General features: G+C 33.5%; 1 protein-coding gene across 4 annotated transcripts in view; it reads left to right on the forward strand.

The window, feature by feature from the left end:
• The window catches only part of LOC126821254 (DNA helicase MCM8), a 39,107-nt gene that overhangs the window by 20,658 nt on the left and 5,081 nt on the right, over window positions 1–13,368 (forward strand). For all 4 annotated transcript variants that reach the window (XM_050549646.2, XM_056100752.1, XM_050549645.2 and 1 more), the window contains 13 exons: window positions 2,100–2,168; window positions 4,000–4,077; window positions 4,547–4,684; window positions 5,212–5,255; window positions 5,589–5,675; window positions 8,046–8,109; window positions 8,353–8,408; window positions 9,653–9,683; window positions 9,966–10,082; window positions 10,280–10,345; window positions 10,484–10,653; window positions 11,130–11,214; window positions 12,420–12,509. In XM_050549646.2, coding sequence (XP_050405603.1) covers window positions 2,100–2,168; window positions 4,000–4,077; window positions 4,547–4,684; window positions 5,212–5,255; window positions 5,589–5,675; window positions 8,046–8,109; window positions 8,353–8,408; window positions 9,653–9,683; window positions 9,966–10,082; window positions 10,280–10,345; window positions 10,484–10,653; window positions 11,130–11,214; window positions 12,420–12,509 — 1,095 coding nt within the window. The remainder of the gene's footprint in view (window positions 1–2,099; window positions 2,169–3,999; window positions 4,078–4,546; window positions 4,685–5,211; window positions 5,256–5,588; window positions 5,676–8,045; window positions 8,110–8,352; window positions 8,409–9,652; window positions 9,684–9,965; window positions 10,083–10,279; window positions 10,346–10,483; window positions 10,654–11,129; window positions 11,215–12,419; window positions 12,510–13,368) is intronic.

Consider the following 13,368-nt stretch of genomic DNA (forward strand, 5'->3'; position numbering starts at 1 on the left):
TTAATTGGTTGATGCTTTGGGACACAATAACTTTAGTGCTAATTAAGTGAGAGTGATGAAACTTGGTATGTAAGGGTTATCGACTGAGACAGGTGTTCAAGGTCGATAGGGGGGTTTGGATGGCTGAATGGTTAGCGTGTGCGCGCTGTATCATAAAGTCTGTCATTGAGTCGACTGGCGTGGTTTCGAATCCCCGGTTGTACGTGGCAAGGAGAAGGGTCGCCTGTCCAACCTCGTGGGTTTTTCTCCGGGTCCTCCAGTTTCCTCCCACTGCTAAAGACCCCTACGCGCAAGCGAATTATGTAAATAAAATTAAACCATATGTTAGTCCCGAAATGACCTAGTTTGTGTCGAGTGAACGTTAAACCCCATTTCTCTCTCTCTCTCTCTCTCAAGGTCGATAACTGACTTACACACTGGATTCTTTATTTATGTAAGAAGTTGAATGAGTGAATGAAAATGGACAGATACAAGAGACGCAAGTTTATTACTGGCCCTTATTACACGAAATCGTTTTACCAATTGGTATCAATACATATTTTTGCACGTCATATTTTGTTGTTTAATCAGCAGATTGGTGAGTGTGTCAATAACCTGAATATGTGTATACCTGTTTATTTACGATACATACAAATACAATTTTAAGAAATTGGGATTGCTATATGGATAAATGTATTTTAAGCTTATTTGCTGGTTTCAGGTTTTCAACACTTTTTTTATACGCCAACATGTCATATATTGTCGTGCCCGTCGGGTTGCCACGCTCTGGAGGCTAAACAATTATGTTCATGAGACAGAGAATCCTATTTATTTTCAATGATTTTCGATAATGACTTCCAGATTTATGACCCTTGATATTTAATGTTTTGAGTACTCAACATTAGTATAGGGCAGAACTAGAAGCCAGACAAGTATGACAATTACTTATGGGTTGTTGTTCGTAATTATATTTTAGTGTGTTGTAAATATTTTCCTTACCGACAAGGGTGGTTCAATGGTCAAATGGTTAGAGCGTTCGCGTTGTATCATAAGGTCTGTCTTTGTGTCAACTGACGTGGTTTCGATTCCCCAGTTGTATGTGACAAGGAGTAGGGTCGCCTGTCCAACCTCATGGGTTTTCTCCGGGTCCTCCCGCTGCTAAAGACCCCTACGCTCAAGCAAATTATTGAAATAGAATTGAACCATATGTTAGTCCCGAAATGACCTAGTTTGTGGATGTTAAACCCCATATATTTATTTGATGTGAAGGGGGTATTCTGCATTAACTGGAATACATTTTACATTTACAATTCGTCAGCCACAGAACAAACTAACCTTGTGCGAAAAAAAAAAAATGCATATGCGATGATGTGGGGATGGTATTTTACAAGATTATAATTATCTAAAAAATGGCCAAACAGAAATTTATCCCAGTTTACTAGGTTTTGTTTATTTGTTCCTTATACTATTAGATGAGTTTTCTAGCTGTGCACGTGCTAAAAGTAAAACAACACATTACAGGTTGATCAGTAACACACGGGTCAGAACAAAGGGTTCAGTGTATAAATAGTTTTATTACATCAATACCTTGACTAAGTTCGATAATGAGCATTTTCTTCGTAGGGTAAGCAGAGTAATAAGCAATTTGATTGGTCGAGACTTTGGAACACAATAACTCTCCTTCTAATTGAGGTAGAATGGTCAAATTTTAGTTCTAATTAAGTAAGACTGATAAAACTTGGTGTATAGTTTCATTACATCAATACCATGACTAAGTTCGATAATGAGCATATTCTGCTTAGTCTAAGTAGTGATAAGCAATCTGATTGGTCAAGACTTTGGAACATATCAACTCTGCTTTTAATTGAGGTAGATGTTTAAATTTGATGTAGATGTTCATTAGGTGAATGTCTTGACTGAAATGATTGGTCGATGCTTTGGTACAACCAGGTACTTCAAAAATTTGACTGAGTTTGATTGTGAACATTTGATGCTCAAATACTTTTGAAAAAGATAAATGTGCAATAAATCAATATGTGTCATCTATTTATTTTGGGATATCAGCCTCACTGTTGGCTTGTTGAGTCATACTATGGTATTAAATCTACATGTACTTTCAGAATAGAATACCTGTACGTGGTGATCCTCATATTCTGATTGTAGGAGATCCTGGTCTAGGTAAAAGTCAGGTACAGTTTACACTTATATTTCAATATAAATAAAATTGTCTGGTGTAATTGATCTGAAAGTGTGTTTGTTAAAATTATAAAAATTAGTTAAAGATACTTTCCCTGCGTGCAAACAGTGTGATTTGATGATATATTTGTTCTAAAAACATATTCAAACTAATTAATCTATAAAGCTATAAATAAACTATTGTTAGAAGCCATGCTTGTCACCTAACTTCATTGAGAGGGGATCACGTGGCTAAGTGGGTAAGACGCTGGCTCGCTAGCCTGGAGGTCGGGTTTTCGATCCCTGCATTGGCCGAGAAAGTTCATCCAGATTTTCCGGCGTTGTTTCCCCTTGTCAGTGATGCAGGACGGAGGGCCTGACAAGGACAGCTTTCTAGTCCTTTCGGATGAGACGAAAAACCGAGGTCCTGTGTATATATTGGAATGCACGTAAAAGATCCCCTGGCATTCGATATAAGAGTAGGCGATAGTGCCACTGCCTGGGCAAAATTTCCCTCATAGCACACTGTATGGCGTATGCCTGTCTTCATTAGCCCAGTATAGGAGCAGAACAGTAGGACGTTAAACCCCATTTTATTTCATTTCATTGAGGGAGGGTCCATTTTGGGGCCTAAGTAAATTCTTAATTATTTTTTATCAACTTCTTTTTACAACATTGCATTGCAGAGTTTTTTGTATGTTGACACCCCTCAATGTTCCCAAAACTGCCTAACCATTTGCTCAAGAAATCACAACCGCTCCTTAGTCAAGCCAGCAGACAAAAAGCTGGCAGACAACAATCGGGTTGCCAGTTAGTGATACCTTGACATTTTTGCCCAGTGCTTGCCCCATGGGTGTTTTTCGGGTAATCCCGTATTTTTCTAGTAAGATTGGGCATCTATATTTTCCATATATACCAAATTTGCCATACTTTTATTGGACATATCCTCCACCTGATAAATACTTTTGGGACAATGTATCTTTTTTTAACCTAGAAATATTTTTATTCATTAAAGACAAATTGTAGTACAGTAGACATCTAGCACTACACTATTTTTATAGAAGATGATTTCTTAGTAAATCTTTAACATTTACGAATTTTCATCTGGTAGTTGAAGACATTGTTTATCAGATAGCACTTCAAAATTGTTGAATATCAAAACTTTAAAAAATATTCTAAAGTTTCTAAAATCTTTAATTTTTTACAATATCAAAATTTTACTTAAAGATACATTATGGGAGATAAGATAAAGAGATGGCAGTTCTCGCTATAATAGTTAAAAACTAGATAGTGCAAAGGTAATTTGCTGAAAATTTCAGTCAAATTGATCCACTATGAGCCGAGAAAGAAGCGAGTGAAATTTTTGCCTAGTCTCGATTATCATTACTATAATCATTAATATAAACAGCATAGTCTCGATTATCCACTTTTTCTGATTTAATTATCTTTGGCCGTTAGCGGCATATAGGAATCTAATCCAGCCTACATCGAAGGCTAGCCTTGACATCGAGAGTTTATTATGGTCTGGATAAGTTAATTAATGTCTAATTGATAATTTAGATAACATTTCAGGCCTAAAGAAAGACTTGTAATAAGCAGATTTTGCTCTTGCATAATGCATGTTTAATGAAATAGTGAAAATAATATGTCATTGAATAGCTTGATGATGATAGTGCAGGTTATTGTTGATTCCTCAAAAGGTAACATAAAAAAATTGAGCAAGCTCAAGTGTAGGTGATTTGTTGTGAAAGCCATATTCAGTTCTAATAAGAGATCTAGTCTGTATTGTATTTTGTGTATAGTTTGACTACTTGGTTGTTATTATGAAAGCGTTTATTGTTTTAGATGTTACAAGCTGTATCTAATGTAGCACCTAGAAGTGTATATGTTTGTGGTAATACAACAACTACATCAGGATTAACAGTAAGTATGTTATTTACATTTATCAGTTTTCCTATAATTTTGTTACATTATTTTTCTTTTAATTTGAAGCAGAAACAGATATTGGAATTTATTTAATATTTTTAATATAAAAGCAATAAATAATCTTAATTTGTTACCTATATACCAAGTAATGATTAAAGCATCCGACTGCCCCCTAGCCAAGTACAATATCCATCATGCTACTACTTCTCACTAATGGTGTGATCGGTGTAATTTTGGATGCAAAAGCTCCTGGTTAAAAGATAACCTGGAGGAAAATGACATCAAATATTTGAATTTAGATGCAAATGTAAAAAACACCAACAAATGATTTGTCAATTAGAGTTCAATTTAAATGGAGAAGTTGTGGTAAGTATATAGTGCATGTGCACCAATCAGTCACTAATGATAGAGTGATAGTTAAGACTTGTATTCCAGAAATAATAATAAAATAGTACTTGTATTTTAGGTTACTTTAAGTAAAGATGGTGGATCTGGTGATTATGCTTTAGAAGCAGGTGCGCTAGTATTAGCTGATCAAGGTTCTTGTTGTATTGATGAGTTTGATAAAATGTCCTCTCAACATCAAGCTTTACTAGAAGCTATGGTATGTCACATTTATACTATATAATTTTACACATGTGAAAGAAATGATTAAACACATTCGAAAAATAATTTTAACATATATACTCTTCCAAAAAAGTAGGGGATATTCAGAAACAATACAAAACTATTCGCATGTGCAGCTCAGTGGTTCTGGTGGAGCGATAAGTTCTTCATCTGTAAACATACTCTCAAAGCATGTCAAGTGTCCATAACTATCATATCACAACCTGCATAGGTATTTGCATTTCAATATCCCCTACTTTTTTCAAGAGTATATATCTTAAATTAGAGAACAATAATGGATCAACAGCAGTAAAGATCTGTGTGTAAAAATTATATTTAGAAAGTGTTTAACCAATTCTTTCACACCAGCAACCAAAAACTGATATGAATACCACAGCACTAAAAACAGAGTTTAAAAATTTTAAATCCTTTTTTTTTTTTTAGCATATTAAGTCTGAAAATTTCATTTAAATTCAAATATATGGTGTGAAATGCAGTCTGTTTTGTAATATTTTATATTTTTAGGAACAACAAAGTATTAGTATTGCCAAAGCTGGTATTGTTTGCAGGTAGTTATTTGTTAAACACTATCTGGAAAATATAAATATAAAGTAACTTTTCAAGGCCCCCTCCAGATAAATACAGTTATAAAGATCATCATCATAATCCACTAATATAGTATTAGTACAGTTCATAAAATATGAATTAAAAAAAGAATGTCCATGCCCACAGCTTGATGATAAATATGTCTAAATGTATATCACAAATATAATGTTAATATGAAACTTTGTCATGGAATAGATTTTTTATGCACAAAAGATGCTTGAGAATGTTTATTTGTTTAATTTATCAAAGAATCAATATGTACAAAGTTTAATCTATTATGAGTCTACATTATATAGTCTTCCAGCTCGTACATCTATAATAGCAGCTGCTAATCCAGTTGGTGGTCATTACAATAAAGGGAAAACTGTTTCCGAGAACCTCAAGTAAGTTATACCAGTACTCCAAATTATGAAATACTTCATTTCTACGCCAATCTGATTAAAACACAGATTTTATTTTGTTTCATTTTTTATAGTTCAAAATTTTATTTTACTTGTCTTCACAACCCTAGGATTTGGAAGATTTGTTATATTTATATAACAGGCGTTCTAGTTGATGTGAGGAATTAGTCAATGAAAAGGTCTGTTACGGCAAGTTCTTGGCATGCTCTGCACGGAACTGAGGGTAAACCCCTAGAAACGTCAACACTGATTGATTAATCAATGTCTGACATCATAGGGTCAAAAGCCGCTAGTATGACCCCTGACATGGCCTCCCAGTGCAACTGGTCAGATCTTCATGTAGTGTAGGCCATCGAAAGTATAAAAAAAAACGAAACGAAATATAGATCTGTATTTTAAGCAGATTGTTTCTACGCATCGTTGATTTCATAATTGTTTATAATTTGGTATGTCTATAATAAAAACTGTATATGATTACAATGATTTTCACTTGTTGCATATAAATTAAATTTGATGTGAAAACTTAATTCTTTGTCTAATTCTCTGGAAAATATTGGTCTTTTTTATACGCCAACATTTTCATGTGGACGTATATTGTCGTCGCCCCTGTCCGTCCGTCCGTCACAATTGTTTGTGGACACTCTACAGGTCACAATTCTTATCCGATTTCAACGAAACTTGAAATATAGGTTTATCTCCCTAAGATCTTGGTTCTTTTCGATATTGGCATGTATCAGACCCTATCATGGATTATGGCCCCTGATTGTACGAAAAATCAAGTTTTTAGCTTGTGGACCCTATAGAGGTCACAATTTTTATCTGATTTTGTTGAAACTTGAAATGTAAGTTTATAACCCAAAGATCTCGATTCCTTTCGATATTTGCGCATATCGAACCGTAACTTCCTGAATTATGTCCCCTGATTGTACGGAAAATCGCATTTTTAGCTTGTGGACCCTATAGAGGTTATAATTTTTATCCGATTTCAAAAACCGTTTGAATATATCACCATTACACCCTAAGGATGGTTGAATTCGAATTTCGTAAAAATCGGACCAAAACTGACAGACAAAATGGCTGCCTCTCGTACTCAACAAATAGCGTAAAAATATGGTATATGAATGTTGTGTACCCTCTAGAGGTCACAATTTTCTTCTGATTTTGATGAAACTTGAAATGTAAGTTTATAACCCGAAGATCTTGGTTCCTTTCGATATTCGCGCTTAGCTTGAGGTTCCTCTAGAGGTCACAATTATTATCCGATCTAAAAAAATGTTTTAATATATCACCTTTACACCCTAAGGATGGTTGAGTTCGAATTTCGTAAAAAATCAGACCAAAAATGGCCGCCCCTCATACTCAAATAGCGTAAAAATATAGTATATGAATGTTGTGGACCCTCTAGAGGTCACAATTTTCTCTGCTTTTGATGAAACTTGAAATGTAAGTTTATAACACAAAGATCTTGGTTCCTTTCGATATTCGCGCAGATCGGATCATAACTTTCTGAATTATGACCCCTGATAGTATGAAAAATCGCATTTTTAGCTTCAGGTCTCTCTAGAGGTCACAATTATTATCCGATTTATAAAAACGTTCAAATATATCTCCGTTACACCATAATTTTGTCTGAGTTCGAATTTCGTGAAAATCGGACTAAAATGCTGGACAAAATGGCCCCCCTCGTACGCAAATAGTGAATAACATCTGGTATATCAAAGTTATGGACCCTCTAGAAGTCACAATTTTGATCCGATTTTGATGAAACTTGAAATACATGTTTATAACCCAAAGATATTGATTCCTTTCGATATTCGCGCGTAACGGATTATAACTTCCTGAATTATGGCCCCTGATTGTACGAAAAATGACGTTTTTAGCTTGTGATCCTTCTTGAGGTCACAATTATTATCCGATTTAAAAAAAAAACGGTCGAATATATCACCGTTACACCATAATTTTGATTGAGTTCAGATTTTAAAAAATGTTTAAATATATCACCATTCCACCATAATGAAATTTGAATTTCGGGAAAATCGAAATGAAACTGCCCGACAAAATGTCCGATCTTTGTATGCAAATTGGGTAAAAGTAGGCAATACAAAGGTTGTGGACCCTCTAGAGGTCACAATTTTTATCCGATTTTGATGTAACTTAAAACATATATCTTTATATCCTAAAAATCTCAGTCCCTTTTGATATTTGCGCATTTCAGGTCAGATCATAACTGTCCGGATTATTGCCCCTGATTGTACAAAAAATCCTGTTTGTTTTTAGCTTGTTCTCTATCCATCTCTTGCAAAATGTGGGCGTATTCTGCCTGGCAGCCGCTGATTTAACTTTTATTTTCAGAATGGGCAGTGCATTATTATCAAGATTTGATTTAGTTTTTATACTGTTAGATAATCCAGATGAGGTATATTAATTAATGACAAAGACATTATTTTGATCTTATAAAACTAAATGTAAAAGACAATAAATGTATGAATTTTATTGATAATTTGTTAAAAAAAATTATTTATTGTGACCAGTGTAATGTAGTCTGCTACACAATTTATTTGTTTCAGTTTGAATTTCATTTTTTGAACTATCCTGCTTCGAGAGTATAGACTTTATAAAAGTCATTGAATAATGTATTCATTTTAATTTATTTGAACAGGAATTGGATGGTATGTTATCAGAACATGTCATGTCTTTACATGCGGGAAGAAAGATGTAGGTATAACAGTACATTATAAAAAAAAGAAGAGAATTACCGTGTTTTAAATTAGCTGGGAAAAATTAGCATAAATAATTTGAAATATCTTGTGCTCACTCTAGAGGCTAAAGTTATATGATTAATTCGAAGTTTATAAACAGTACTGTGTCTGTGTTTATGGTCCTAGATTGCTTTTATATCGCTAATGACTAGGAAGAACAAGCAGTCAAACAAATTTGTTCTTGATTAGTATTTAGTCAAATACCTAAGCTGCTTTTGGTATATCTTTCAAAACAAAATCTAGGTTTTTTCCCGCGAAGGCGCAGTTATTGACCGTAACGGATTAAAAAAGGTCGTTTTCGACGACTTCGCGGGAATCCAGTCCTAAGGATTACAATCAGATAAGAAATAAAAAACATAACTATACTATAATATAACAAAAATTAATTTAATTTCGTCAAATAAATAAAAAACATAACTATACTATAACAAAAATTAATTTAACTTCGCCAATAAAAACAACTTTAATATAACAAAAATTAGTTCAATTTCGCCAAATACGACACCCTGTCTAAATACTCGACTAATGTCAATTCATCTTGCTGGTGTCTTCGTTTCAATTCCTCGAGCTGGCTTTGAATTTGAGCATATTTATATCTTTTCTTTGGTGGTTCCTGTCCCCCAGCATATTGGACGATTCTTATGTCGTTTACTGTTATCGCTGTAGTATTACAATTCTTGGTGCTGCATTTCCAAATAGTAGTTTCATCTATTTTTCGTTTACTTACACGGTACATATAACCACCTGAGCAAAGATTACGTCCTCCGCGATTTGTAGGTACAAAGCTGAATTCAAGTTGTGCGTTTGCCATTGTAGAATATTATCTGAATGTCGGATAGTGTAACGGGATTTTATATCTTTAAATATGACACTGATTGTGTGAGTGAGCGAATAGGTGAACACTACTTGGGTGATTTGATGATATTCATCATTAGTTGTCAATTGGTGAATAAAATTCAGAGTGAACATAAATTCATAAAATCTTTAACACCGTTAATTGGGTCCTAATAACAACATGTCTCTCTTCAAACAAAAGCTGACACGTCGATATCTGCGCCTTCGCGGGAAGGATTAATTTTGGTCACGCTCTGTAACTGCATCTTTGCGGGAATACACCAAAATCTAATATGTTGTTTTTATTTTTTTAGATGTTTTACAACGTGGCATTAATTAACTATCAATTAATTATCTCTTCTTCAGACCACCAATGAAAGTTTCTGTTCATAGAGATGTAAGTTTTTAATTTAAAAGTTTGATGGTGAGCATCTCCTGTTTCGATAGATAAGCAGTTTGATTGTTCAGTGTTTTACAATGTACAAGTAATTAAAGAGTGGCATCTATTTATTTTGGGATTGAGGCAGATGACATCAACCACACTGTTGCAAGAATTAAAAGATCCTATAAGGCCAGTAGATGTAATAAATCATATTTCTTGACTTAGAAATTCATCTCTGTCTGGCACTAATACTGGCAATAGTTATAATAGCAGTCGGTACTGTTACCTTCTTTCCAGTTACAAGAAATGGATGAATCTAGATTACAGTGGGAAGCTGACCGACCACTCAGTGAAAAACTTAAAATTCCTAAAACTGAGACATTTGATCCTATACCAAACCAGTTGCTCAGAAAGGTACATTTACAATTAAATATTTTTTATTTTAGTAAAGGAGTACAGGAGTTAACGATTTGTATATCATACATAAGTCTTTCAAATTTTCAACTGTAAGCTTACATGATCATGTAAATCAATTATTTGATATAAGTAAACAGTACTGGAAGTAAAAATATGTTTAATATACTGGATTAAATATCCTCTTTTGTTTTCAGTATATTGGCTATGCAAGAAAATATGTTCACCCTAAAATTGGAACTGAAGCCTCAAAAGTTCTACAGGTATAAATTTATTTATTTTCGCCTTAAATCTCCATAAGACTATAGATAAGAGACAAGGAATACACTTGATAATATATATTATGGATATCTTGGATTTGGCAAATTTTGATAAATTTATGTCATTTTGTTTTTTTCTAGGACTTTTATCTGAACTTGCGAAAGCGTCATCAAAGTCAAGACAGTACACCTATAACAACTCGCCAATTGGAATCTTTGATACGATTAACAGAAGCTCGAGCTAGACTGGAACTTCGTGAGGAGGCCACAAAAACAGATGCAGTGGAAGTGGTTGAAGTAATGAAATACAGGTAGAAAAAATTCTCTATAAAGGATTTTAAGCATATTCTGTGACAAACATTCATTCATGCTTCTAGTCTGTTGGGAGGTGGGGGGATTTTTTTTATCAATATATATATATATATACAAGTGCAATTATGATCCCATCTTTCTGAAATTTATGTTGGTTGTCTATCCTGTTGAAAGAAAGAACTATTGATTTTAAACAATTTTTGTTTGTACTCAAGAGTTATTCACCATCCTTTCAAAACTTTGTTTGCACCTTTATTAACCTATTATTGTGAAATTTATATTTGGTTTCTGTCAGTCCAGTAGAAAAGAAGAATTCTATTTATTTTGAACGATTTTCGATAATAACTTCAAGTGTTATTCCTCTTTGTTATAGAGTCTTGTAATTTAGAGACTTTATTTAAATAAAACAGTTCACAAAGACCTTCAAGCCAATGCCTTTATTGAACAATTCAGTTTTTGTAATATTATATTACAGTATGTTTGAGACCTATTCAGATCAGTTTGGTTGTATAGATTTTCAACGATCTCAACATGGATCTGGTATGAGTGGCAGATCAAAGGTAAACAAATCTTAATCAATCTAAAATACATTGATATTATTATTTTTATAAAATTTTTATGACTTTTTAAACTTTATCCACCAAGTGTAATTGTTTCAGAAGTATTAATAGTATAAATTAATCTACTGTCCCCTACATATCTGTGTGCAGCCTGCCTGTCCATCACACTTTTTAGGAAACAATAATAGAGCTTGAATGCTCAAGCATGGTGTAGTTCATTAGGGGAATATCTTGACTGAGTTCAATGATGGGAATTTTCTGTTTTGACTTTACAGAGGTAAGCATTTTCATTGGTCAAGACTTTGGGACACAATAACTTTTTTCTAATAGAGGTAGAACACAACTTGGTTGAAAACCTGAAATACTGATAAGTGCTGGTTTAAATTAAATTCAGTTTAAAAAATATATCATTATTTTTCTGATGATTCACTAGAAATACTTCATCAGATTATACTCCAGTAGTATTTATACCTTACAGTATATTAGGTGTGTTTATGAAGGTGTAGATTTTTTTAAAATTAAAGATGCATTGTGTAACAGATAAATCTGCCTATTGCAGGTCTTTCTTTTGGCCTCAAATGCTACGTAAATTAATAATTAGACATTTATTAGCATGACAAAACTATAATCAACTCTTTAGACCATTGGATGCTGGCGATTTTCAATGGATTGAAACAAGATTGTCATTTAATATTTGAATTTAAAAATGGATAATCAAGACTTTCTTTACTAAAGTAACAATTTTAGCAATGACCATCAAGACTCTGCTATTCTCCGAATGAAGTAATTTTACTGAAATTCTCAATATATTCATTTTTTATTATTTATCTTAAAACTATTAAAGCGAGAACTGTCAAGTCTTTATCTAAATCTTACATTATGCATCTTTAAAGGGAGGTAACTGTGTTGTTTTATCCTTGGTGCAATATTATCTCCCCTTAGACCACATATTTCAATACAATTAATTTAACATGGATATTTCTATTATTTTAATATATTAGAGAAAGAAATGGGGTTGAACGTCCACTCGACACAAACTAGGTCATTTCGGGACTAACATATTTCCATAATTCGCTTGCGGATAGGGGTCTTTAGCAGTGGGAGGAAACCGGAGAAAACCGAAGTTGGACAGGCAACCCTACTCCTTTTAATATATTAGACATTTTATGTTGCAAATTTCATAACCTTCTATTATTTCTTTGTAGCCCAAGAAATTTATTGCTGCTTTACAACGAGTTGCCGAACAAACTTATAATTCTATATTTACTGTGGATCAAATGAGACAAATTTCTAAGGTAACTGTAATATCATTTCATACAATTTTTTATGACTTGTTTATTTTGTCTGCTAGTCATTTCACTGGTGTCTGTCACCTAGGACAAAGGGGAGCCATGGTTTCGTGGTGAGTATGAAGCCGACTCATTAATCAGATCACAGGTTTGATTCCATTGTTTGCCCAAAAAAGTTCTTGGTTTCCTCCATAGCTGAAGTAAATATTTCACAAATCTAACCAAAATTTCCGGGGCCTCCCCAAGTCAGACCACACCCAATAATAATTAGGTCATCAGTTACATGGCTGAAACTAAACAGAAACAAAGATCCATACTTGAAAAATGTAATTTTGGGGTTTCCCAAAATCTGTCCGACCAAGTCCTAAAAATGGGGCTAATAATGTGGTCTTTTAGATGGGACTAATATGGGACTTATTGTGAGGTCAACTGTTAAATGACTGGAACTTACCAGAAACAAAGATCTATACTTGGAAAATATAATATTCAAAACTCTAAAAATTTTGAGGCTTTCCCAAAGTCAAATTGCTCTAAGGTCTGTCTGTTGCATGGCTGAAACTTACCAGAAACAAAGATCAATACAGATCAGTAATTGGAAAATATAATTTTCAAAGATTATTTCTGATAAGTTCAGCCGTATCAGTAGCGGTATATCTGGTGTAGATGTTAGTTTAAAGAATGCGGGCGGTATTTTACTTCACATCCCTTCATTAATTGTCATATTCCTTATCTTGTGCACACTACAGGCGGGTTTTTTTTTACCACTGATGATTAAAGAAAGTGATTTGCATTCAATCAAATTTTCATCTTTAACGTCCACCTAATTCAAATTGGTTATCCTAATCAGCAAATTTATCAACATTGA

This window comes from Patella vulgata, chromosome 5, assembly GCF_932274485.2.
Source record: "Patella vulgata chromosome 5, xgPatVulg1.2, whole genome shotgun sequence".
Lineage (NCBI taxonomy): Eukaryota > Metazoa > Mollusca > Gastropoda > Patellidae > Patella > Patella vulgata.